Consider the following 22,715-nt stretch of genomic DNA (forward strand, 5'->3'; position numbering starts at 1 on the left):
GGACGAGAGGAGTCGCCTCAGCACTGGGGTAATTATGCAAGAAGCTTGGTGGTGATACAAGCTTGGATGAGAGGAGTCGTCTTAGCAGTGGGGTAATTATGCAAAAATCTTGACAGAGATACAAACTGAGATACAAGCTTGGACGAGACGAGTCGCCTCAGCACTGGGGTGATTATGCAAGAAGCTTGGTGGTGATACGAGCTTGGACGAGAGGAGTCATCTTAGCAGTGGGGTGATTATGCAAGAAGCTTGACAGATACAAGCTTAGATGAGAGGAGTCATCTCAGCAGTGGGGTGATTGTGCAAGAAGCTTGACAGAGATACAAGCTTAGATGAGAGGAGTCATCTCAGCAGTGGGGTCATTATGCAAGAAGCTTGACGGAGACACACGCTTAAATGAAAGGAGTCGTCTCAGCAGTGGGGTGATTATGCAAGAAGCTTGACGGAGACACGAGCTTAGATGAGAGGAGTCCTCTCAGCAGTGGGGTGATTAGGCAAGAAGCTTGACAGAGATACGAGCTTAGATGAGAGGAGTCCTCTCAGCAGTGGGGTGATTATGCAAGAAGCTTGACGGAGATACGAGCTTAGATGAGAGGAGTCCTCTCAGCAGTGGGGTGATTATGCAAGAAGCTTGACGGAGACACAAGCTTAGATGAGAGGAGTCCTCTCAGCAGTGGGGTGATTAGGCAAGAAGCTTGACGGAGACACGAGCTTAGATGAGAGGAGTCCTCTCAGCAGTGGGGTGATTCGGCAAGAAGCTTGACGGAGATACGAGCTTAGATGAGAGGAGTCGTCTCAGCAGTGGGGTGATTATGCAAGACGCTTGACGGAGACACGAGCTTAGATGAGAGGAGTCGTCTCAGCAGTGGGGTGATTCGGCAAGAAGCTTGACGGAGACACGAGCTTAGATGAGAGGAGTCGTCTCAGCGGTGGGGTGATTATGCAAGAAGCTTGACGGAGACACAAGCTTAGATGAGAGGATTCCTCTGTTGCATACATATTTGAATAGCCCGCTAGCTGAGTTTGGAATCTCGCTGAAATGTATTTTGTAAGAACCAGATGTTTAGTTTGCGACTATGTAAATTGTTAGCATGTACTGCAGTGTTTTCTATCTGCTTCCAAAAGAACTATAACATCGGACAGATGTGTGCGACATAATGCACCTTTATAGCTCAGCAAACCTGATGTCCATAAGGTGCTTCCTTACAAAGGTGAGCTAATAATTTTTGTTTTCTGTCACAAGTTTAATTTTGGCTTTGTTGCTCCTTGTCACCACTGTAATGGCAAAATAATTGTCTGTTGCCACAGAGTCAATGCACCAGAAGATTCAAGACACATAGAACCCATTCAACACCTGTAATAACACTTGTATTTTGCTTTTGAGAAGTTAGGAGGAACTTGTAAAACACAAGAACTATTCCAGAAAAGTTTCAGGGTGGCTGATCAGTCAAAATGAAGTGCAAGGGTCTTGCAGGGCAAAATGTTGCACCCTGAGGGCACCCTTCAGCTCACTCGCAGTCTTATTGTTCAAAGTGCTGGAACAACCTTGATGTTTTTTCTGGAGGTAGAGTGGCCCTCCTGGGCTCTGTAGATGTACATAGAGCACCCCTCTACCCAAACCAGCCAGAACATGTGATATCTCCCACCCCCCCATTCATTAGAGGACACTTAGAATGATCACCAGCAGGAATTTCTACCCCCACCCACACTTAATTGCCTTTTAGCCCAAAGTTATTCCCACCCACTGGCTGAGGGTCCCCCTTCTGTGCTTGATTGGGCTTTGTTCCCAATCTCTTAGGCTACCAGCTCCAGCCCCAACGCTGCTGGCGGAAATTTCAACCCCTCCTGACTCCCGCTTCCCTCCCCTCTGATTATGAGGCGTCCCTCCTCTTGGCCACTAAGCTTCCAGGTTCTTTTCATGCCTACCTCGCTGCTTATTTCTGACCCTTTATCGTATTCATTCTCCTGCTACCCTTGACCCGTCTCTCTCTGCATCTGATCTTGTCTTTTACTCTTCTTCTAAAGTTGCTAATCTCTGCCGAGCTATCGTCTCTTCTTCCTGTCCCATCTCTAGTTCCCCTCTCTCCCCTTCTCTGTCCTCTTTTCATGCCCTCACTGGTTCTGACATCTCTTGCTTTCTTTCCTAAGCTCACCCTATGGCCTCTCCTTCAGATCCTCTTTCTTCCTCTCTTATCCTCGGTGTCGACTGCTCTTTAATCTCTCTCTTAAGTCTTCTACCTGGCCTCCTTCATTCAAACATGCCTCTATCGTTCCGATTCTCAGTAAACCTTCTCTTGACCCATCACTTCCTTCTAAATTTCACCCGATCTCGCTTCTACTTTTTCTCTCCAAACTTCTTGAATGTGTCGTCTCTTCTTATGTTAATTCTTCTTCTCGCTTCTGATTATCACCCTTTACACTCTTCCAAAACGCCTCTCTTTTCCGTCTTCAAAGCTCTTCCTTCTGCTTGCTACTCTAGGCAATCTTCTCTTCTGGTCCTACTCGGCCTGTCTGCCTCTTCCAATACTGTTGATTACTCACGTATACACTGGGGCAAATAAACAGACCATCCACAAAATTCAAGTCCTCCAGAACAATGCCTTGAGAGCAGCACTCAAGATTAACAGAAATGAGCATATATCCTCTATGAGAAGAGAATACAAATGGCTTTCCACCGCTGATAAAATCCAACTCAAGATCGCCTCCCTTACCCACAAATGCCTCAATGATAAAGCTCCTCCATACCTCATGGACAGATTATGCAAAAGAACCTCTTCCAGACCAATTAGAACAGCAAACGCAAACTGCCTCCAAGTTCCGCGCTTCAAACTCTCCACTATGGGAGGAAATAGCTTCCCTGTCAAGGCTGCGCAGTTATGAAACTCCCTCCCCCATGACATCAGAGAACCTCAGCCTTTCGCCAACTTCAGACAGAACCTAACTAGGTGACTGAGAGCCAATGACAGCTAACTACTCTAACCTGCATGACCTGATATGTCACACTGTACATAACTGTATATTACTATCCTATGACTATGCAGGAAACATGTACCCTGTTCTCCTTGTTCCTTGACCTTTCCTTGTACATACCTGCCTACTGTAACATTGTTGTTGTCTGTATTTGTTTTCCTACTTTCATGTACTTGCAACTAGCTGAGCATATCTGTAACCAAGCTCAGCATATCTATGTATTTGGTTCTTACTTTCATGCACTTGTAACTAAATTGAGCATATCCTTGTCTGTTTGCTCCCTGATGCCCCAGGGTATGGCGCGCCATATAAATAATTAAACAAACAAACTTCTTCTTCACTCTCTTTTTGTTCTAGGTTTCAGTGATTCTGTCCTAGAATGGTTTTGCTATTGCCTTACTAATCGCACATACTATGTCCTGGGCTGGTGTTACCTTCTCTACTCTCACTCCCCAGTATAGGGTTCCTCAGAGCTTGGACTTGGGTTCCCAACCTTTCTCTCTACACGATCACTCTTGCCTCTTATTTCTTCTATTAGTCTTTCCATCATTTCTACGCTGACGATACACAGCCTTTTCTTTGTTTTTCCTCTCTCTTCTTCCATATACTGTACCCTTACCTCTTGTCTTCTTGCAATTCAGTCTTGGATGACAGTTGACCTTCTTCATCTAAATCCCTCCAAGACGGCAGTTCTTTCCTTCTCTGCTTCCTCCTTTGCCTCCCCCTCCATTTTCCATTCCTCCTTCTTTTCTTCCAATTTCTCTTTCTGCCCGGAATCTTGGAGTCATTCTCGACTCACCTCTTTCTTTCTCTCCTCATAATTCTGCTCTCTCCCACTCCTGTTGGTACCAGCTTTTCAATATTCGGAAGGCCAGACCATTTCTTTCCTTCTCTGCTACGAACATTCTTGTTTCTTCTCTAATTTTCTCCCAACTCTTTTACTGTTCTTATAATCTACTGCGTCTTCCTGTGGTTTATCTCTCTCCTCTTCTTTCTATCTATAACTCAGCTGTTCGCCTTCATGTCTCTTTATCCTCCCGCGATTCTACTGCCCCGACTCTTGTCTCTCTCCAGTGGCTCCCCTTAAGTCACGGCTGTTGTTTAATTTTCTTTGTCTGGTTTTCAAATATCTTCACAGTCTTGCCCATCCATAGTTCTCTTATGTTATGTTCCATCACGTCCACTTCGTTCTCAGTCCCATTTTCTTCTTACTGTTTCTCGTCCTACTTGTGCAAATTCTAGTTAAATCTCCAGGTTGGTTGCGTTTTCTAGTGGTTTAGGTTTCATGAACCTAAATGTGCCAGCCGCCATCTAAGAGTCGGGCAGAACGGTCATGGTGGCAATTGGTATTCCTTGTTAACATGGTATGTGTGGGTCTTCCACTCTCTCCCCCGTTTTAGTGGGGGACTGCAATCCATATCTGAACCTTCCATCTTTCCTGATGCATGTCAATCACATATGCCTCTACTTGTGTGTGCTTGCGAACAATACACTGAAGGGTTGAGGTGTTCACTGCCATCACTCTCCAATTGGGTGTCATATGCTCATGCTTTAGTTGTACAGGGTGACCTGTGCCACGCTACGCTAATAAGGATTCTGCAATGAGGGACCTCGAGTCATTTCTTATATGTCACCTATAATGGGTGTCTCTAAAGGGAGGATTTTCATGTTTTGAGGTTTACCGGAGGGTGGCGTGGAGGAGGCTGGTGGTTTCTGGGGACGCCTCCTATAGCACAGCCAGGAGTTCCATCACTGAGCGGGTGGCTTCCCCTGCCCCCCAGAGTTGCCCTGTGCTCCTCCATGGCCACACCTCGTGTTCGCCTCAATGAACTGAGCAGCAGAAAGGTCCCTGAGGTGGACCACCTGCTCCACATCAGACGCGCCGTGTTTAGAGGTGTTTGCTAATGAGAGGTCTCTCCTCGCCTCCCTTGCACAGCCTACCCCGCAGTACTTTCCACCACATATTCCTGCACTGGAAGACCTTGGAAAATGAATGAACCCCATACAGACGCCTTTTATGAAGTTTGTTTTTTCTTTGTTTTTTTAAAAATTGCAATGCCCTCCCCAAAAAAACACTGTGATTGAGGTCCACACCTGGGCGCTTCTGTAATATCATTAATGTAGGGCACATATTATACTGTTGAATTTGAATCCTTTAAAAAGAGAACTTTGGTCAAGTCGGGAATGGTAAGTCGGATGAATTAAAAAAATTCCATTGAAATTAAAAAAATCTTTACATCTGATAAACCAAGTCAAAATATTCAACGTTGAAGTAATGTTTAGATCCATTTCTTCCTAGTTCCTTTTGGCTGTGCATGCTTAAAATGTGTGTCCCCAGGAAAACACGAAATTCTTCTTTTTGTCAGAGCGAAGTATTTGCTGAGATGTCGACCCAGCCGGTCCACCATCCTGCTGAAAACGGGGTGTCCGCTGAAAATGGGAAGCCTCTTGTTGGTAAAATGGCCAACGGGGCACCCAATGTGAACTCTGCAGCGTTTGGCACAGTGAACCCCGAAGAAATGCTGCAGCAGATGCAAGAGCTCATCACCGAAAACTATGACCTAAAAGGTGAACGCGTTCATGTGTTTAATGTCCTTGATCTGTCTCCGGGTGGGCAAGTTACTGGATTCTAATGTTACAGATGAGGATTTTTGGAAAAGTAGAGGTTTTTTCATTGCTTGGTGAAAGTGTTTATTTTTTGTCATCTTTGAATCCTTCAGCCTTCCCTAGATCTCGCAAGTGGAGCTGCCACACTTGAGTCCCTAGGACCCAGTCCCTAGGGGCCTGTGACCCGCATTCATCTCCACAGGTTTCCTGGCTAGCGGGCTGCTCAAACTCCCAGTGGGGGGGTGCACTAGTTATGACTCTTGCACCTTTAGTTTCGCTAAAAGTGAACTATCACCAAAAGTGTATTGATCCTTGTGTTTTGAGAGATGGGTGCTCTCTGCTTTCCTTGATCTAGCCCTACACAACTTCCTTTGGGTCACCCCACCATAATTCTTGGTCTACATATCCAGCCAAAAACATGTTAATGATCCACCAGACTGTATAATAGCACAAGGCTGTGCGTTAAACAATTGCTTCCCAACGCAGTTGAAGCTACAGTGTTGACCGGGACGGGGAAAGTAGATGTACTATTCATCCCCCGCATTCCAGTCATTCCGACAGACATGCCGTTCAGTTTCAAGCGCCTACAGTTCCCGGTCAGGCTGGCATTCGGTATCACGATCAACAAGGCACAGGGCCAGGCAATCAAGTGCACTGGTATCAACTTGGAATCTCCATGTTTCTCCTACGGGCAGTTATATGTTGCATGTTCTAGAGTGGGCTCCCCCAATCCGTTGTATAGCTTTGCTCCAACTGGAAAAACGACATTTTTTGTTTATAAACAAGCCTTACAATGAATATGTATTTGGGTGATATTAAATTTTACGTCCATAGTTTGCACCGTGGCCATCATGTCACCCGTCCTGCTGGTCACGAATCTCCATGTTGTTCTCATGTACAGTTATACGTTTCAGGATCAGTTTTTAAGAAGAACAACACAATGGTGTTGTTTAGGCTATATAAGGAAACATTTTTAACATAGTAAATAATCGAAAAATGGAGTTCATTTTTCTTTTCACCTTTCTTATGGAGCCTTTCCAAAAAGCATAAAGCTACCTTAAGATATTTCTAACAAATAGTACCTCTGAGAAAATGAAATCCTGGGTGTGTAAGCTAGTTGCTTATAATGTTGTCCTCATTTTTAGGTTTAGCTTTTATTTTTGTTTCGTATGAATGTGACATTACAGCCCAGCGAGGACGCCTATAATGGGTGTTACCAAAAAAAAAGGTTCTCTGCACTTTGGAGTGAGCATTTTCCTGCTGTAATGTTAACACAGGCATTAACTGAGCATCTTTGGAGTGAGCATGTTCCTGCTGTAATGTTAACACAGGCATTAACTGAGCATCTTTGGAGTGAGCCTTTTCCTGCTGTAATGTTGGCACAGGCATTAACTGAGCATCTTTGGAGTGAGCATGTTCCTGCTGTAATGTTTGCACAGGCATTAGCTGAGCATCTTTGGAGTGAGCCTTTTCCTGCTGTAATGTTGGCACAGGCATTAACTGAGCATCTCTGGAGTGAGCATGTTCCTGCTGTAATGTTGGCACAGGCATTAACTGAGCATCTTTGGAGTGAGCATGTTCCTGCTGTAATGTTGGCACAGGCATTAACTGAGCGTTTATGCTGAATGTTGGTACAGATATAGCAGGATTGTCTAACCATGATAAAGACCGTGTGCTGACCCATTGATTACAACAGCCTCCCAATATTGCAATGTTATAAGTAGCTAAGATGTTAGGATGTCGTCTTGTCTTGAATGTAGATTAATGGCAGCATTTTCTCAGATGCTTTTGATGCATCCAAACTTTTGTTGTACTTAAAATGTTGTCGCCGGACACCTTTCTGTATTTACTAATTAGTTCTATGACTTCTCTTCCACTGTTTTAAAATGATGGAAGCTATATATTACCTAATTTATATATCTGTGTTGGTTAAATTCACTGAGTTTGTCTACTGTTGCAATGTATTCCGCCTGATATTTAGGGCGAGTCCCGATATTTAGGTGTGAGTAGATCCACATGAGGAGCTCTGCTGGCGTAATGCGGAGCTCTGCTGGCGTAATGCGGAGCTCTGCTGGCGTAATGCGGAGCTCTGCTGGCGTAATGCGGAGCTCTGCTGGCGTAATGCGAGCAGACATGAGGAGCTCTGCTGGCGTAATGCGAGCAGACATGAGGAGCTCTGCTGGAGTAATGCGAGCAGACATGAGGAGCTCTGCTGGCGTAATGGATCCACATGAGGAGCTCTGCTGGCGTAATGCGAGCGGATCCACATGAGGAGCTCTGCTGGAGTAATGCGAGCGGATCCACATGAGGAGCTCTGCTGGAGTAATGCGAGCGGATCCACATGAGGAGCTCTGCTGGAGTAATGCGAGCGGATCCACATGAGGAGCTCTGCTGGAGTAATGCGAGCGGATCCACATGAGGAGCTCTGCTGGAGTAATGCGAGCGGATCCACATGAGGAGCTCTGCTGGCGTAATGCGAGCAGACATGAGGAGCTCTGCTGGCGTAATGCGAGCAGACATGAGGAGCTCTGCTGGCGTAATGCGAGCAGACATGAGGAGCTCTGCTGGGGTAATGCGAGCGGATCCCCACATGAGGAGCTCTGCTGGAGTAATGCGAGCGGATCCACATGAGGAGCTCTGCTGGAGTAATGCGAGCAGACATGAGGAGCTCTGCTGGCGTAATGCGAGCGGATCCACATGAGGAGCTCTGCTGGAGTAATGCGAGCGGATCCACATGAGGAGCTCTGCTGGAGTAATGCGAGCAGACATGAGGAGCTCTGCTGGCGTAATGCGAGCAGACATGAGGAGCTCTGCTGGCGTAATGCGAGCGGATCCACATGAGGAGCTCTGCTGGCGTAATGCGAGCGGATCCACATGAGGAGCTCTGCTGGAGTAATGCGAGCGGATCCACATGAGGAGCTCTGCTTGAGTAATGCGAGCAGACATGAGGAGCTCTGCTGGCGTAATGCGAGCGGATCCACATGAGGAGCTCTGCTGGAGTAATGCGAGCGGATCCACATGAGGAGCTCTGCTGGCGTAATGCGAGCAGACATGAGGAGCTCTGCTGGCGTAATGCGAGCAGACATGAGGAGCTCTGCTGGCGTAATGCGAGCAGACATGAGGAGCTCTGCTGGGGTAATGCGAGCGGATCCACATGAGGGGCTCTGCTGGCGTAATGCGAGCAGATCCACATGAGGAGCTCTGCCGGCGTAATGCGGAGCTCTGCTGGCGTAATGCGGAGCTCTGCTGGCGTAATGCGAGCAGACATGAGGAGCTCTGCTGGCGTAATGCGAGCAGACATGAGGAGCTCTGCTGGCGTAATGCGAGCGGATCCACATGAGGAGCTCTGCTGGGGTAATGCGAGGGGATCCACATGAGGAGCTCTGCTGGCGTAATGCAAGCGGATCCACATGAGGAGCTCTGCTGGAGTAATACGAGGGGATCCACATGAGGAGCTCTGCTGGGGTAATGCGAGCGGATCCACATGAGGAGCTCTGCTGGAGTAATGCGAGCGGATCCCCACATGAGGAGCTCTGCTGGAGTAATGCGAGGGGATCCACATGAGGAGCTCTGCTGGGGTAATGCGAGGGGATCCACATGAGGAGCTCTGCTGGCGTAATGCAAGCGGATCCACATGAGGAGCTCTGCTGGGGTAATGCGAGGGGATCCACATGAGGAGCTCTGCTGGCGTAATGCAAGCGGATCCACATGAGGAGCTCTGCTGGAGTAATGCGAGGGGATCCACATGAGGAGCTCTGCTGGGGTAATGCGAGCGGATCCACATGAGGAGCTCTGCTGGAGTAATGCGAGCGGATCCCCACATGAGGAGCTCTGCTGGCGTAATGCGAGCGGATCCCCACATGAGGAGCTCTGCTGGGGTAATGCGAGCGGATCCACATGAGGGGCTCTGCTGGCGTAATGCGAGCAGATCCACATGAGGAGCTCTGCCGGCGTAATGCGGAGCTCTGCTGGCGTAATGCGGAGCTCTGCTGGCGTAATGCGGAGCTCTGCTGGCGTAATGCGAGGGGATCCACATGAGGAGCTCTGCTGGGGTAATGCGAGCGGATCCACATGAGGAGCTCTGCTGGCGTAATGCAAGCGGATCCACATAAGGAGCTCTGCTGGAGTAATGCGAGCAGATCCACATGAGGAGCTCTGCTGGAGTAATGCGAGCGGATCCACATGAGGAGCTCTGCTGGAGTAATGCGAGCAGATCCACATGAGGAGCTCTGCTGGAGTAATGCGAGCGGATCCACATGAGGAGCTCTGCTGGCGTAATGCGAGCAGACATGAGGAGCTCTGCTGGCGTAATGCGAGTGGATCCACATGAGGAGCTCCGCTGGAGTAATGCGAGCGGATCCACATGAGGAGCTCTGCTGGCGTAATGCGAGCGGATCCACATGAGGAGCTCTGCTGGAGTAATGCGAGCGGATCCCCACATGAGGAGCTCTGCTGGGGTAATGCGAGCGGATCCACATGAGGAGCTCTGCTGGAGTAATGCGAGCGGATCCCCACATGAGGAGCTCTGCTGGAGTAATGCGAGCGGATCCACATGAGGGGCTCTGCTGGCGTAATGCGAGCGGATCCACATGAGGAGCTCTGCTGGCGTAATGCGGAGCTCTGCTGGCGTAATGCGAGCGGATCCACATGAGGGGCTCTGCCGGCGTAATGCGAGCGGATCCACATGAGGAGCTCTGCTGGAGTAATGCGAGCGGATCCACATGAGGAGCTCTGCCGGCGTAATGCGAGCGGATCCACATGAGGAGCTCTGCTGGAGTAATGCGAGCGGATCCACATGAGGAGCTCTGCCGGGGTAATGCGAGCGGATCCACATGAGGGGCTCTGCTGGCGTAATGCGAGCGGATCCACATGAGGAGCTCTGCTGGCGTAATGCGGAGCTCTGCTGGCGTAATGCGAGCGGATCCACATGAGGAGCTCTGCCGGGGTAATGCGAGCGGATCCACATGAGGGGCTCTGCCGGCGTAATGCGAGCGGATCCACATGAGGAGCTCTGCTGGCGTAATGCGAGTAGATCCACATGAGGAGCTCTGCCGGGGTAATGCGAGCGGATCCACATGAGGGGCTCTGCTGGCGTAATGCGAGCGGATCCACATGAGGAGCTCTGCTGGCGTAATGCGGAGCTCTGCTGGCGTAATGCGAGCGGATCCACATGAGGGGCTCTGCCGGCGTAATGCGAGCGGATCCACATGAGGAGCTCTGCTGGAGTAATGCGAGCGGATCCACATGAGGAGCTCTGCCGGCGTAATGCGAGCGGATCCACATGAGGAGCTCTGCTGGAGTAATGCGAGCGGATCCACATGAGGAGCTCTGCCGGGGTAATGCGAGCGGATCCACATGAGGGGCTCTGCTGGCGTAATGCGAGCGGATCCACATGAGGAGCTCTGCTGGCGTAATGCGGAGCTCTGCTGGCGTAATGCGAGCGGATCCACATGAGGAGCTCTGCCGGGGTAATGCGAGCGGATCCACATGAGGGGCTCTGCCGGCGTAATGCGAGCGGATCCACATGAGGAGCTCTGCTGGAGTAATGCGAGCGGATCCACATGAGGAGCTCTGCCGGCGTAATGCGAGCGGATCCACATGAGGAGCTCTGCTGGAGTAATGCGAGCGGATCCCCACATGAGGAGCTCTGCTGGCGTAGTGCGAGCGGATCCACATGAGGAGCTCTGCTGGGGTAATGCGAGGGGATCCACATGACGAGCTCTGCTGGAGTAATGCGAGCGGATCCCCACATGAGGAGCTCTGCTGGGGTAATGCGAGCGGATCCACATGAGGAGCTCTGCTGGGGTAATGCGAGGGGATCCACATGAGGAGCTCTGCTGGGGTAATGCGAGCGGATCCACATGAGGAGCTCTGCTGGGGTAATGCGAGGGGATCCACATGAGGAGCTCTGCTGGAGTAATGCGAGCGGATCCCCACATGAGGAGCTCTGCTGGGGTAATGCGAGCGGATCCACATGAGGAGCTCTGCTGGCGTAATGCGAGCGGATCCACATGAGGAGCTCTGCCGGCGTAATGCGAGCGGATCCACATGAGGAGCTCTGCTGGAGTAATGCGAGCGGATCCCCACATGAGGAGCTCTGCTGGGGTAATGCGAGCGGATCCACATGAGGAGCTCTGCCGGCGTAATGCAAGCGGATCCACATGAGGAGCTCTGCTGGCGTAATGCGAGCGGATCCCCACATGAGGAGCTCTGCTGGCGTAATGCGAGCGGATCCACATGAGGAGCTCTGCTGGCGTAATGCGAGCGGATCCACATGAGGAGCTCTGCTGGAGTAATGCGAGCGGATCCCCACATGAGGAGCTCTGCTGGCGTAATGCGAGCGGATCCACATGAGGAGCTCTGCTGGGGTAATGCGAGGGGATCCACATGAGGAGCTCTGCTGGAGTAATGCGAGCGGATCCCCACATGAGGAGCTCTGCTGGGGTAATGCGAGCGGATCCACATGAGGAGCTCTGCTGGCGTAATGCGAGCGGATCCACATGAGGAGCTCTGCCGGCGTAATGCGAGCGGATCCACATGAGGAGCTCTGCTGGAGTAATGCGAGCGGATCCCCACATGAGGAGCTCTGCTGGCGTAATGCGAGCGGATCCACATGAGGAGCTCTGTTGGGGTAATGCGAGCGGATCCACATGAGGAGCTCTGCTGGAGTAATGCGAGCGGATCCCCACATGAGGAGCTCTGCTGGGGTAATGCGAGCGGATCCCCACATGAGGAGCTCTGCTGGCGTAATGCGAGCGGATCCACATGAGGAGCTTTGCTGGCGTAATGCGAGCGGATCCACATGAGGAGCTCTGCTGGAGTAATGCGAGCGGATCCCCACATGAGGAGCTCTGCTGGCGTAATGCGAGCGGATCCACATGAGGAGCTCTGCTGGGGTAATGCGAGGGGATCCACATGAGGAGCTCTGCTGGAGTAATGCGAGCGGATCCCCACATGAGGAGCTCTGCTGGGGTAATGCGAGCGGATCCACATGAGGAGCTCTGCTGGCGTAATGCGAGCGGATCCACATGAGGAGCTCTGCTGGGGTAATGCGAGCGGATCCCCACATGAGGAGCTCTGCTGGGGTAATGCGAGCGGATCCCCACATGAGGAGCTCTGCTGGGGTAATGCGAGCGGATCCCCACATGAGGAGCTCTGCTGGGGTAATGCGAGGGGATCCACATGAGGAGCTCTGCTGGCGTAATGCGAGCGGATCCACATGAGGAGCTCTGCTGGGGTAATGCGAGCGGATCCCCACATGAGGAGCTCTGCTGGGGTAATGCGAGCGGATCCCCACATGAGGAGCTCTGCTGGGGTAATGCGAGCGGATCCCCACATGAGGAGCTCTGCTGGGGTAATGCGAGCGGATCCACATGAGGAGCTCTGCTGGCGTAATGCGAGCGGATCCCCACATGAGGAGCTCTGCTGGGGTAATGCGAGCGGATCCCCACATGAGGAGCTCTGCTGGGGTAATGCGAGCGGATCCCCACATGAGGAGCTCTGCTGGGGTAATGCGAGCGGATCCACATGAGGAGCTCTGCTGGCGTAATGCAAGCGGATCCACATGAGGAGCTCTGCTGGCGTAATGCGAGCAGACATGAGGAGCTCTGCTGGAGTAATGCGAGCGGATCCCCACATGAGGAGCTCTGCTGGCGTAATGCGAGCGGATCCACATGAGGAGCTCTGCTGGCGTAATGCAAGCGGATCCACATGAGGAGCTCTGCTGGCGTAATGCGAGCGGATCCACATGAGGAGCTCTGCTGGCGTAATGCGAGCGGATCCCCACATGAGGAGCTCTGCTGGCGTAATGCGAGCGGATCCACATGAGGAGCTCTGCTGGCGTAATGCGAGCGGATCCACATGAGGAGCTCTGCTGGGGTAATGCAAGCGAGCTCTGCTGGCGTAATGCGAGCGGATCCACATGAGGAGCTCTGCTGGCGTAATGCGAGCGGATCCCCACATGAGGAGCTCTGCTGGGGTAATGCGAGCGGATCCCCACATGAGGAGCTCTGCTGGGGTAATGTGAGCGGATCCCCACATGAGGAGCTCTGCTGGGGTAATGCGAGCGGATCCACATGAGGAGCTCTGCTGGCGTAATGGATCCACATGAGGAGCTCTGCTGGCGTAATGCGAGCGGATCCACATGAGGAGCTCTGCTGGCGTAATGCGAGCAGATCCACATGAGGAGCTCTGCCGGCGTAATGCGAGCGGATCCCCACATGAGGAGCTCTGCTGGCGTAATGCGAGCGGATCCACATGAGGAGCTCTGCTGGAGTAATGCGAGCGGATCCCCACATGAGGAGCTCTGCTGGCGTAATGCGAGCGGATCCACATGAGGAGCTCTGCTGGCGTAATGCGAGCAGACATGAGGAGCTCTGCTGGAGTAATGCGAGCGGATCCCCACATGAGGAGCTCTGCTGGCGTAATGCGAGCGGATCCCCACATGAGGAGCTCTGCTGGAGTAATGCGAGCGGATCCACATGAGGAGCTCTGCTGGCGTAATGCGAGCGGATCCCCACATGAGGAGCTCTGCTGGCGTAATGCGAGCAGACATGAGGAGCTCTGCTGGAGTAATGCGAGCGGATCCCCACATGAGGAGCTCTGCTGGCGTAATGCGAGCGGATCCCCACATGAGGAGCTCTGCTGGCGTAATGCGAGCGGATCCACATGAGGAGCTCTGCTGGCGTAATGCGAGCGGATCCCCACATGAGGAGCTCTGCTGGCGTAATGCAAGCGGATCCATATGAGGAGCTCTGCTGGCGTAATGCGAGCGGATCCACATGAGGAGCTCTGCTGGCGTAATGCGAGCGGATCCCCACATGAGGAGCTCTGCTGGGGTAATGCGAGCGGATCCCCACATGAGGAGCTCTGCTGGCGTAATGCGAGCGGATCCCCACATGAGGAGCTCTGCTGGCGTAATGGATCCACATGAGGAGCTCTGCTGGCGTAATGCGAGCGGATCCACATGAGGAGCTCTGCTGGCGTAATGGATCCACATGAGGAGCTCTGCTGGCGTAATGCGAGCGGATCCACATGAGGAGCTCTGCTGGCGTAATGGATCCACATGAGGAGCTCTGCTGGCGTAATGCGGAGCTCTGCTGGCGTAATGCGGAGCTCTGCTGGCGTAATGCGAGTGGATCCACATGAGGAGCTCTGCTGGCGTAATGCGAGCAGATCCACAGTATTACACTTGGATCACAGTAAGGATTTGCTCACTGTTATACGACAAGATGTAAATATGCTCACCATATATGTAATAAAAAAAGAACAAGACAGAGAGCAGAGGTCCTGCCACCTCCGCTCGTGTGACACCGGCCGTGCACTCGACTGTCTGTTTCTCCCAATCCAAGATAGGTGACCCACAGCACCCAGAAAAGCCACACACATGAACTGGAGGCAGTACTGAGTGGCAATCGTAGAGACCCCCTCCCATTTAATACTGTTTCCCCAAATCTGTGCAGACCTGCCATCTGAAGACCTGGGCTAGTTGAAAATCTATGAAGCCAGTACACGGATCTACAGACCAGCTCTACTTGGGTGATGTGGCAGGGAAGCCCAATACCGAGCGTTTTTGCATCGAGCCTTGGAAAGTTAATGAATTGTCAGAATTCATTACCTCTACGATCAAGGATCCCAATCCCCAGCTGAGGTCCATGTGTTGATCAGAACAGAGAAATTAAGACCTTAACCTCAGAGGATGCCAGCATTCTGGAACTACAGAAGCCATGAAGGCACACAGGTTGCATGAGCGGAGCTAAGTGTCGGCGGCAGAACTTCTGACTGGCCTAAAGATGGCTGCCCATGACTTTAGGACTTTGGAAAGCTGCAGGTGCTAAGGATAAAATCAGAGGTCCAAACAGCATGCAGCTGCACCAGTATAAAGCCAAAACAGAGCAGGTTTTGAGCAGAGGGGGCTGCAGGAGGTCTGAGGCAAGAGGCAGCAGCAACCCTCTGGAAAGCAGAAAGGACGAGTAAGGCATTACCTGGGTCCATCAGATTCTTGGGCAGGGAGCAGACATGTAGAGACTACACCTTCTGTCCAACTGAACGGAGATGAGCCTCCTTGGCAGATTGAAAAGACAGATTGAGTGCCTGGTCCTGGTAGAGCCGAGAGGCTGGAAAGCCTGGGGAAGCTGGGATAGTGCTTGCACAAACCATGCAGAGCACAATATCCCTGAGGAGAGATATTCACCATATCCCCGGGAGCAGTAACATGTGAGCCAGGCCAAATAACCCAGTAACAAATTACAAATAGTGTGCTTGACTCTGTAACCCTGAAAATGGTTTCGACAAAGGAGCTAAATTCCTGCTCCAGATAAGTTCCTTCCTGCTGGTAAATAGCAGCAATACTGCAGTCAGTGCTCCAGATAAGATACTTCCTGCTGGTAAATAGGAGGGCTACTGCACTCGGTTCTCCAGATAAGATCCTCCCTGCTGGTAAATAGTAGGGATACTGTACTCAGTGCTCCAGATAAGATCCTCCCTGCTGGTAAATAGTAGGGATACTGCACACAGTGCTCCAGATAAGTGCCTTCCTGCTGGTAAATATTAGGGATACTGCACTCAGTGCTCCATCTTCCTATTGGTAAATAGTAAGAATACTGCACCCGGTGCTCCAGATAAGATCCTTCCAGCTGGTAAATAGTAGGGATACTGCACACAGTGCTCCAGATAAGTTCCTTCCAGCTGGTAAATAGTAGGGATACTGCACTCGGTGCTCCAGATAAGATCCTCCCTGCTGGTAAATAGTAGGGATACTGTACTCAGTGCTCCAGATAAGATCCTTCCTGCTGGTAAATGGTAAGGATACTGCACTCGGTGCTCCAGATAAGATCCTCCCTGCTGGTAAATAGTAGGGATACTGTACTCAGTGCTCCAGATAAGATCCTTCCTGCTGGTAAATAATAGGGATACTACACTCGGTGCTCCCGATAAAATCCTTCCTTCTGGCAAATAGTAGGGCTACTGCACTCGGTGCTCCAGATAAGATCCTTCCTGCTGGTAAATAGTAGGGCTACTGCGCTCGGTGCTCCAGATAAGATCCTTCCTGCTGGTAAATAGTAGGGCTACTGCACTCGGTGCTCCAGATAAGAACCTTCCTGCTTGTAAATAGTAGGGCTACTGCACTCGGTGCTCCAGATAAGATCCTTCCTGCTGGTAAATAGTAGGGATACTGCACTCAGTGCTCCACCTTCCTGCTGGTAAATAGCAGCAATACTGCACTCAGTGCTCCAGATAAGATACTTTCTGCTGGTAAATAGTTGGGATACTGCACTCGGTGATCCAGTTAAGATCCCGCTGGTAAATAGTAGGGATACTACACTCAGTGCTCCAGATAAAATCCTTCCTGCTGGTAAATAGTAGGGATACGGCACTCAGTGCTCCAGATAAGATCATGCCTGCTAGTAAATAGTAGGTATACTGCACTCGGTGCTCCACCTTCCTGCTGGTAAATAGCAGCAATACTGCACTCAGTGCTCCAGATAAGATCCTTCCTGCAGGTAAATAGTAGGGATACTGCACTCCGTGCTCCACCTTCCTGCTGGTAAATAGCAGCAATACTGCACTCAGTGCTCCAGATAAGATCCTTCCTGCTGGTAAATAGTAGGGATACTGCACTCGGTGCTCCAGATAAGATCCTTCGTGCTGGTAAATAGTAGGGATACTACACTCGGTGCTCCAGATAAAATCATTCCTGATGGTAAATAGTAGGGCTACTGCACTCGGTGCTCCAGATAGGATCAGGGATACTGCACTTAGTGCTCCAGATAAGATCCTTCCGGCTGGTAAATAGTAGGGATACTGCACTCCGTGCTCCACCTTCCTGCTGGTAAATAGCAGCAATACTGCACTCAGTGCTCCAGATAAGATCCTTCCTGCTGGTAAATAGTAGGGATACTGCACTCGGTGCTCCAGATAAGATCCTTCCTGCTGGTAAATAGTAGGGATACTGCACTCGGTGCTCCAGATAAAATCATTCCTGATGGTAAATAGTAGGGCTACTGCACTCGGTGCTCCAGATAGGATCAGGGATACTGCACTTAGTGCTCCAGATAAGATCCTTCCGGCTGGTAAATAGTAGGGATCCTGCACTCGGTGCTCCAGATAAGATCCTTCCTGCTGGTAAATAGTAGGGATACGTCACTCAGTGCTCTGCCTTCCTGCTGGTAAATACTAGCAATACTACACTCAGTGCTCCAGATAAGACCCTTCCTGCTGGTAAATAGTAGGGATACTGCACCCGGTGCTCCAGATAAGATCCTTTCTGCTGGTAAATAGTAGGGATACTGCACCCGGTGCTCCAGATAAGATCCTTCCTGCTGATAAATAGTAGGGATACTGCACTCGGCGTTCCAGATAAGATCCTTCAGATAAGATCCTTCCTGCTGGTAAATTGTAGGGATACTGCACTCAGTGCTCCATATAAGATCCTTCCTGCTGGTAAATAGTAGGGATACTGCACTCAGTGTTCCAGATAAGATCCTTCCTGCTGGTAAATAGTAGGGATACTGCAATCGGTTCTCCAGATAAGATCCTTCCTGCCGGTAAATAGTAGGGATACTGCACTCAGTGCTCCACCTTCCTCCTGGTAAATAGCAGCAATACTGCAGTCAGTGCTCCAGATAAGATACTTTCTGCTGGTAAATAGTTGGGATACTGCACTCGGTGCTCCAGTTAAGATCCCGCTGGTAAATAGTAGGGATACTACACTCGGTGCTCCAGATAAGATCCTTCCTGCTGGTCAATAGTAGGGATACTGTACTCACTGCTCCAGATAAGATCCTTCCGGCTGGTAAATAGTAGGGATACTACACTATGTGCTCCAGATAAGATCCTTCCTGCTGGCAAATAGTAGGGCTACTACACTCGGTGCTCCAGATAAGATCCTTCCTGCTGGCAAATAGTAAGCATCCTGCACTCGTTGCTCCAGATAAGATCCTTCCTGCTGGTAAATAGTAGGGCTACTGCACTCGGTGCTCCAGATAAGATCCTTCCTGCTGGTAAATACTAGGGATTCTGCACTCGGTGCTCCAGATAAGATCCTTCCTGCTGGTAAATAGTAGGGATACTGCACTCGGTGCTCCAGATAAGATCCTTCCTGCTGGTAAATAGTAGGGATACTGCACTCTGTCTTCCAGATAAGATCATGCCTGCTGGTAAATAGTAGGGATACTGTACTCGGTGCTCCAGATAAGATCCTCCCTGCTGGTAAACATTAGGGGTAGTGCACTCACTGATCCAGATAAGAGCCTTCCTGCTGGTAAATAGTAGGACTACTGTACTCAGTGCTCCAGATAAGATCCTTCCTGCTGGTAAATAGTGGGGATACTACACTCTATGCTCCAGATAAGATCCTTTCTGCTGGTAAACATTAGGGATAGTGCACTCACTGATCCAGATAAGAGCCTTCCTGCGTAAATAGTAGGACTACTGTACTCAGTGCTCCAGATAAGATCCTTCCTGCTGGTAAATAGTGGGGATACTGCACTCGGTGCTCCAGTTAAGATCCCGCTGGTAAATAGTAGGGATACTACACTCGGTGCTCCAGATAAGATCCTTCCTGCTGGTCAATAGTAGGGATACTGTACTGAGTGCTCCAGATGAGATCCTTCCGGCTGGTAAATAGTAGGGATACTGCACTCGGTGCTCCAGCTAAGATCCTTCCTGCTGGTAAATAGTAGGGATACTGCACTCTGTCTTCCAGATAAGATCATGCCTGCTGGTAAATAGTAGGGATACTGTACTCGGTGCTCCAGATAAGATCCTCCCTGCTGGTAAACATTAGGGATAGTGCACTCACTGATCCAGATAAGAGCCTTCCTGCTCGTAAATAGTAGGACTACTGTACTCAGTGCTCCAGATAAGATCCTTCCTGCTGGTAAATAGTGGGGATACTACACTCTGTGCTCCAGATAAGATCCTTTCTGCTGGTAAACATTAGGGATAGTGCACTCACTGATCCAGATAAGAGCGTTCCTGCTGGTAAATAGTAGGACTACTGTACTCAGTGCTCCAGATAAGATCCTTCCTGCTGGTAAATAGTGGGGATACTGCACTCGGTGCTCCAGTTAAGATCCCGCTGGTAAATAGTAGGGATACTACACTCGGTGCTCCAGATAAGATCCTTCCTGCTGTTCAATAGTAGGGATACTGTACTGAGTGCTCCAGATGAGATCCTTCCGGCTGGTAAATAGTAGGGATACTACACTATGTGCTCCAGATAAGATCCTTCCTGCTGGCAAATAGTAGGGCTACTACACTCGGTGCTCCAGATAAGATCCTTCCTGCTGGCAAATAGTAAGGATCCTGCACTCGTTGCTCCAGATAAGATCCTTCCTGCTGGTAAATAGTAGGGATTCTGCACTCGGTGCTCCAGATAAGATCCTTCCTGCTGGTAAATAGTAGGGATACTGCACTCGGTGCTCCAGATAAGATCCTTCCTGCTGGTAAATAGTAGGGCTACTGCACTCGGTGCTCCAGATAAGATCCTTCCTGCTGGTAAATAGTAGGGATTCTGCACTCGGTGCTCCAGATAAGATCCTTTCTGCTGGTAAATAGTTGGGATACTACACTCGGTCTTCCAGATAAGATCATGCCTGCTGGTAAATAGTAGGGATACTGCACTCGGTGCTCCAGATAAGATCCTCCCTGCTGGTTAGGGATAGTGCACTCACTGATCCAGATAAGAGCCTTCCTGCTGGTAAATAGTAGGGATACTGTACTCAGTGCTCCAGATAAGATCCTTCCTGCTGGCAAATAGTAAGGATCCTGCACTCGTTGCTCCAGATAAGATCCTTCCTGCTGGTAAATAGTAGGGCTACTGCACTCGGTGCTCCAGATAAGATCCTTCCTGCTGGTAAATAGTAGGGCTACTGCACTCGGTGCTCCAGATAAGATCCTTCCTGCTGGTAAATAGTGGGGATACTACACTCGGTGCTCCAGATAAGATCCTTCCTGCTGGTAAATAGTAGGGCTACTGCACTCAGTGCTCCAGATAAGATCCTTCCGGCTGGTAAATAGTAGGGATACTACACTATGTGCTCCAGATAAGATCCTTCCTGCTGGCAAATAGTAGGGCTCCTACACTCGGTGCTCCAGATAAGATCCTTCCTGCTGGCAAATAGTAAGGATCCTGCACTCGTTGCTCCAGATAAGATCCTTCCTGCTGGTAAATAGTAGGGCTACTGCACTCGGTGCTCCAGATAAGATCCTTCCTGCTGGTAAATAGTAGGGATTCTGCACTCGGTGCTCCAGATAAGATCCTTCCTGCTGGTAAATAGTAGGGATACTGCACTCGGTGCTCCAGATAAGATCCTTCCTGCTGGTAAATGGTAGGGATACTGCACTCGGTCTTCCAGATAAGATCCTTCCTGCTGGTAAATAGTAGGGATACTGCACTCGGTTCTCCAGATAAGATCCTTCCTGCTGATAGATAGTATGGATACTGCACTCTGTGCTCCAGATAAGATCCTTCCTGCCTGTAAATAGTAGGGATACTGCACTCCGTGCTCCACCTTCCTGCTGGTAAATAGCAGCAATACTGCAGTCAGTGCTCCAGATAAGATACTTTCTGCTGGTAAATAGTTGGGATACTGCACTCGGTGCTCCAGTTAAGATCCCGCTGGTAAATAGTAGGGATACTACACTCGGTGCTCCAGATAAGATCCTTCCTGCTGGTCAATAGTAGGGATACTGTACTCAGTGCTCCAGATAAGATCCTTCCGGCTGGTAAATAGTAGGGATACTACACTATGTGCTCCAGATAAGATCCTTCCTGCTGGCAAATAGTAGGGCTACTACACTCGGTGCTCCAGATAAGATCCTTCCTGCTGGCAAATAGTAAGGATCCTGCACTCGTTGCTCCAGATAAGATCCTTCCTGCTGGTAAATAGTGGGGATACTACACTCGGTGCTCCAGATAAGATCTTTTCTGCTGGTAAATAGTAGGGCTACTGCACTCGGTGCTCCAGATAAGATCCTTCCTGCTGGTAAATAGTAGGGATTCTGCACTCGGTGCTCCAGATAAGATCCTTCCTGCTGATAAATAGTAGGGATACTGCACTCGGTGCTCCGGATAAGATCCTTCCTGCTGGTAAATAGTAGGGATACTGCACTCGGTCATCCAGATAAGATCATGCCTGCTGGTAAATAGTAGGGATACTGCACTCGGTGCTCCAGATAAGATCCTCCCTGCTGGTAAACATTAGGGATAGTGCACTCACTGATCCAGATAAGAGCCTTCCTGCTGGTAAATAGTAGGGATACTGTACTCAGTGCTCCAGATAAGATCCTTCCTGCTGGTAAATAGTGGGGATACTACACTCGGTGCTCCAGATAAGATCCTTCCTGCTGGTAAATGGTAGGGATACTGCACTCGGTCTTCCAGATAAGATCCTTCCTGCTGGTAAATAGTAGGGATACTGCACTCGGTTCTCCAGATAAGATCCTTCCTGCTGATAGTAGGGATACTGCACTCTGTGCTCCAGATAAGATCCTTCCTGCCGGTAAATAGTAGGGATACTGAGCTCAGTGCTCCACCTTCCTGCTGGTAAATAGCAGCAATACTGCACTCAGTGCTCCAGATAAAATACTTTCTGCTGGTAAATAGTTGGGATACTGCACTCGGTGCTCCAGTTAAGATCCCGCTGGTAAATAGTAGGGATACTACACTCTGTGCTCCAGATAAGATCCTTCCTGCTGGTAAATAGTAGGGATACTGCACTCAGTGCTCCAGATAAGATCCTCCAGATAAGATCATTCCTGCTGGTAAATAGTAGGGATAGTGCACTCAGTGCTCCAGATAAGATCATGCCTGCTGGTAAATAGTAGGGATACTGCACTCGGTGCTCCAGATAAGATCCTCCCTGTTGGTAAACATTAGGGATAGTGCACTCACTGATCCAGATAAGAGCCTTTCTGCTGGTAAATAGTAGGGATACTGTACTCAGTGCTCCAGATAAGATCCTTCCTGCTGGTAAATAGTAGGGATACTGCACTCGGTGCTCCAGATAAAATCATTCCTGATGGTAAATAGTAGGGATCCTGCACTCGGTGCTCCAGATAAGATCCTTCCTGCTGGTAAATAGTAGGGATACGTCACTCAGTGCTCTGCCTTCCTGCTGGTAAATAGTAGCGAT

The 22,715-nt window shown here is 50.2% G+C and overlaps 1 protein-coding gene across 2 annotated transcripts in view; it reads left to right on the forward strand.

Annotated features, from left to right (window-relative positions):
* The window catches only part of OPTN (optineurin), a 198,742-nt gene that overhangs the window by 16,806 nt on the left and 159,221 nt on the right, over positions 1-22,715 (forward strand). For both annotated transcript variants that reach the window (XM_069627795.1, XM_069627794.1), the window contains exon 2: positions 5,337-5,538. In XM_069627795.1, the coding sequence (XP_069483896.1) occupies positions 5,355-5,538 (184 nt within the window). In that variant the 5' untranslated portion in view covers positions 5,337-5,354. The remainder of the gene's footprint in view (positions 1-5,336; positions 5,539-22,715) is intronic.

Source organism: Ambystoma mexicanum, chromosome 12 (genome assembly GCF_040938575.1).
Source record: "Ambystoma mexicanum isolate Mex_15411 chromosome 12, UKY_AmexF1_1, whole genome shotgun sequence".
NCBI classification, from domain to species: Eukaryota; Metazoa; Chordata; class Amphibia; order Caudata; family Ambystomatidae; genus Ambystoma; species Ambystoma mexicanum.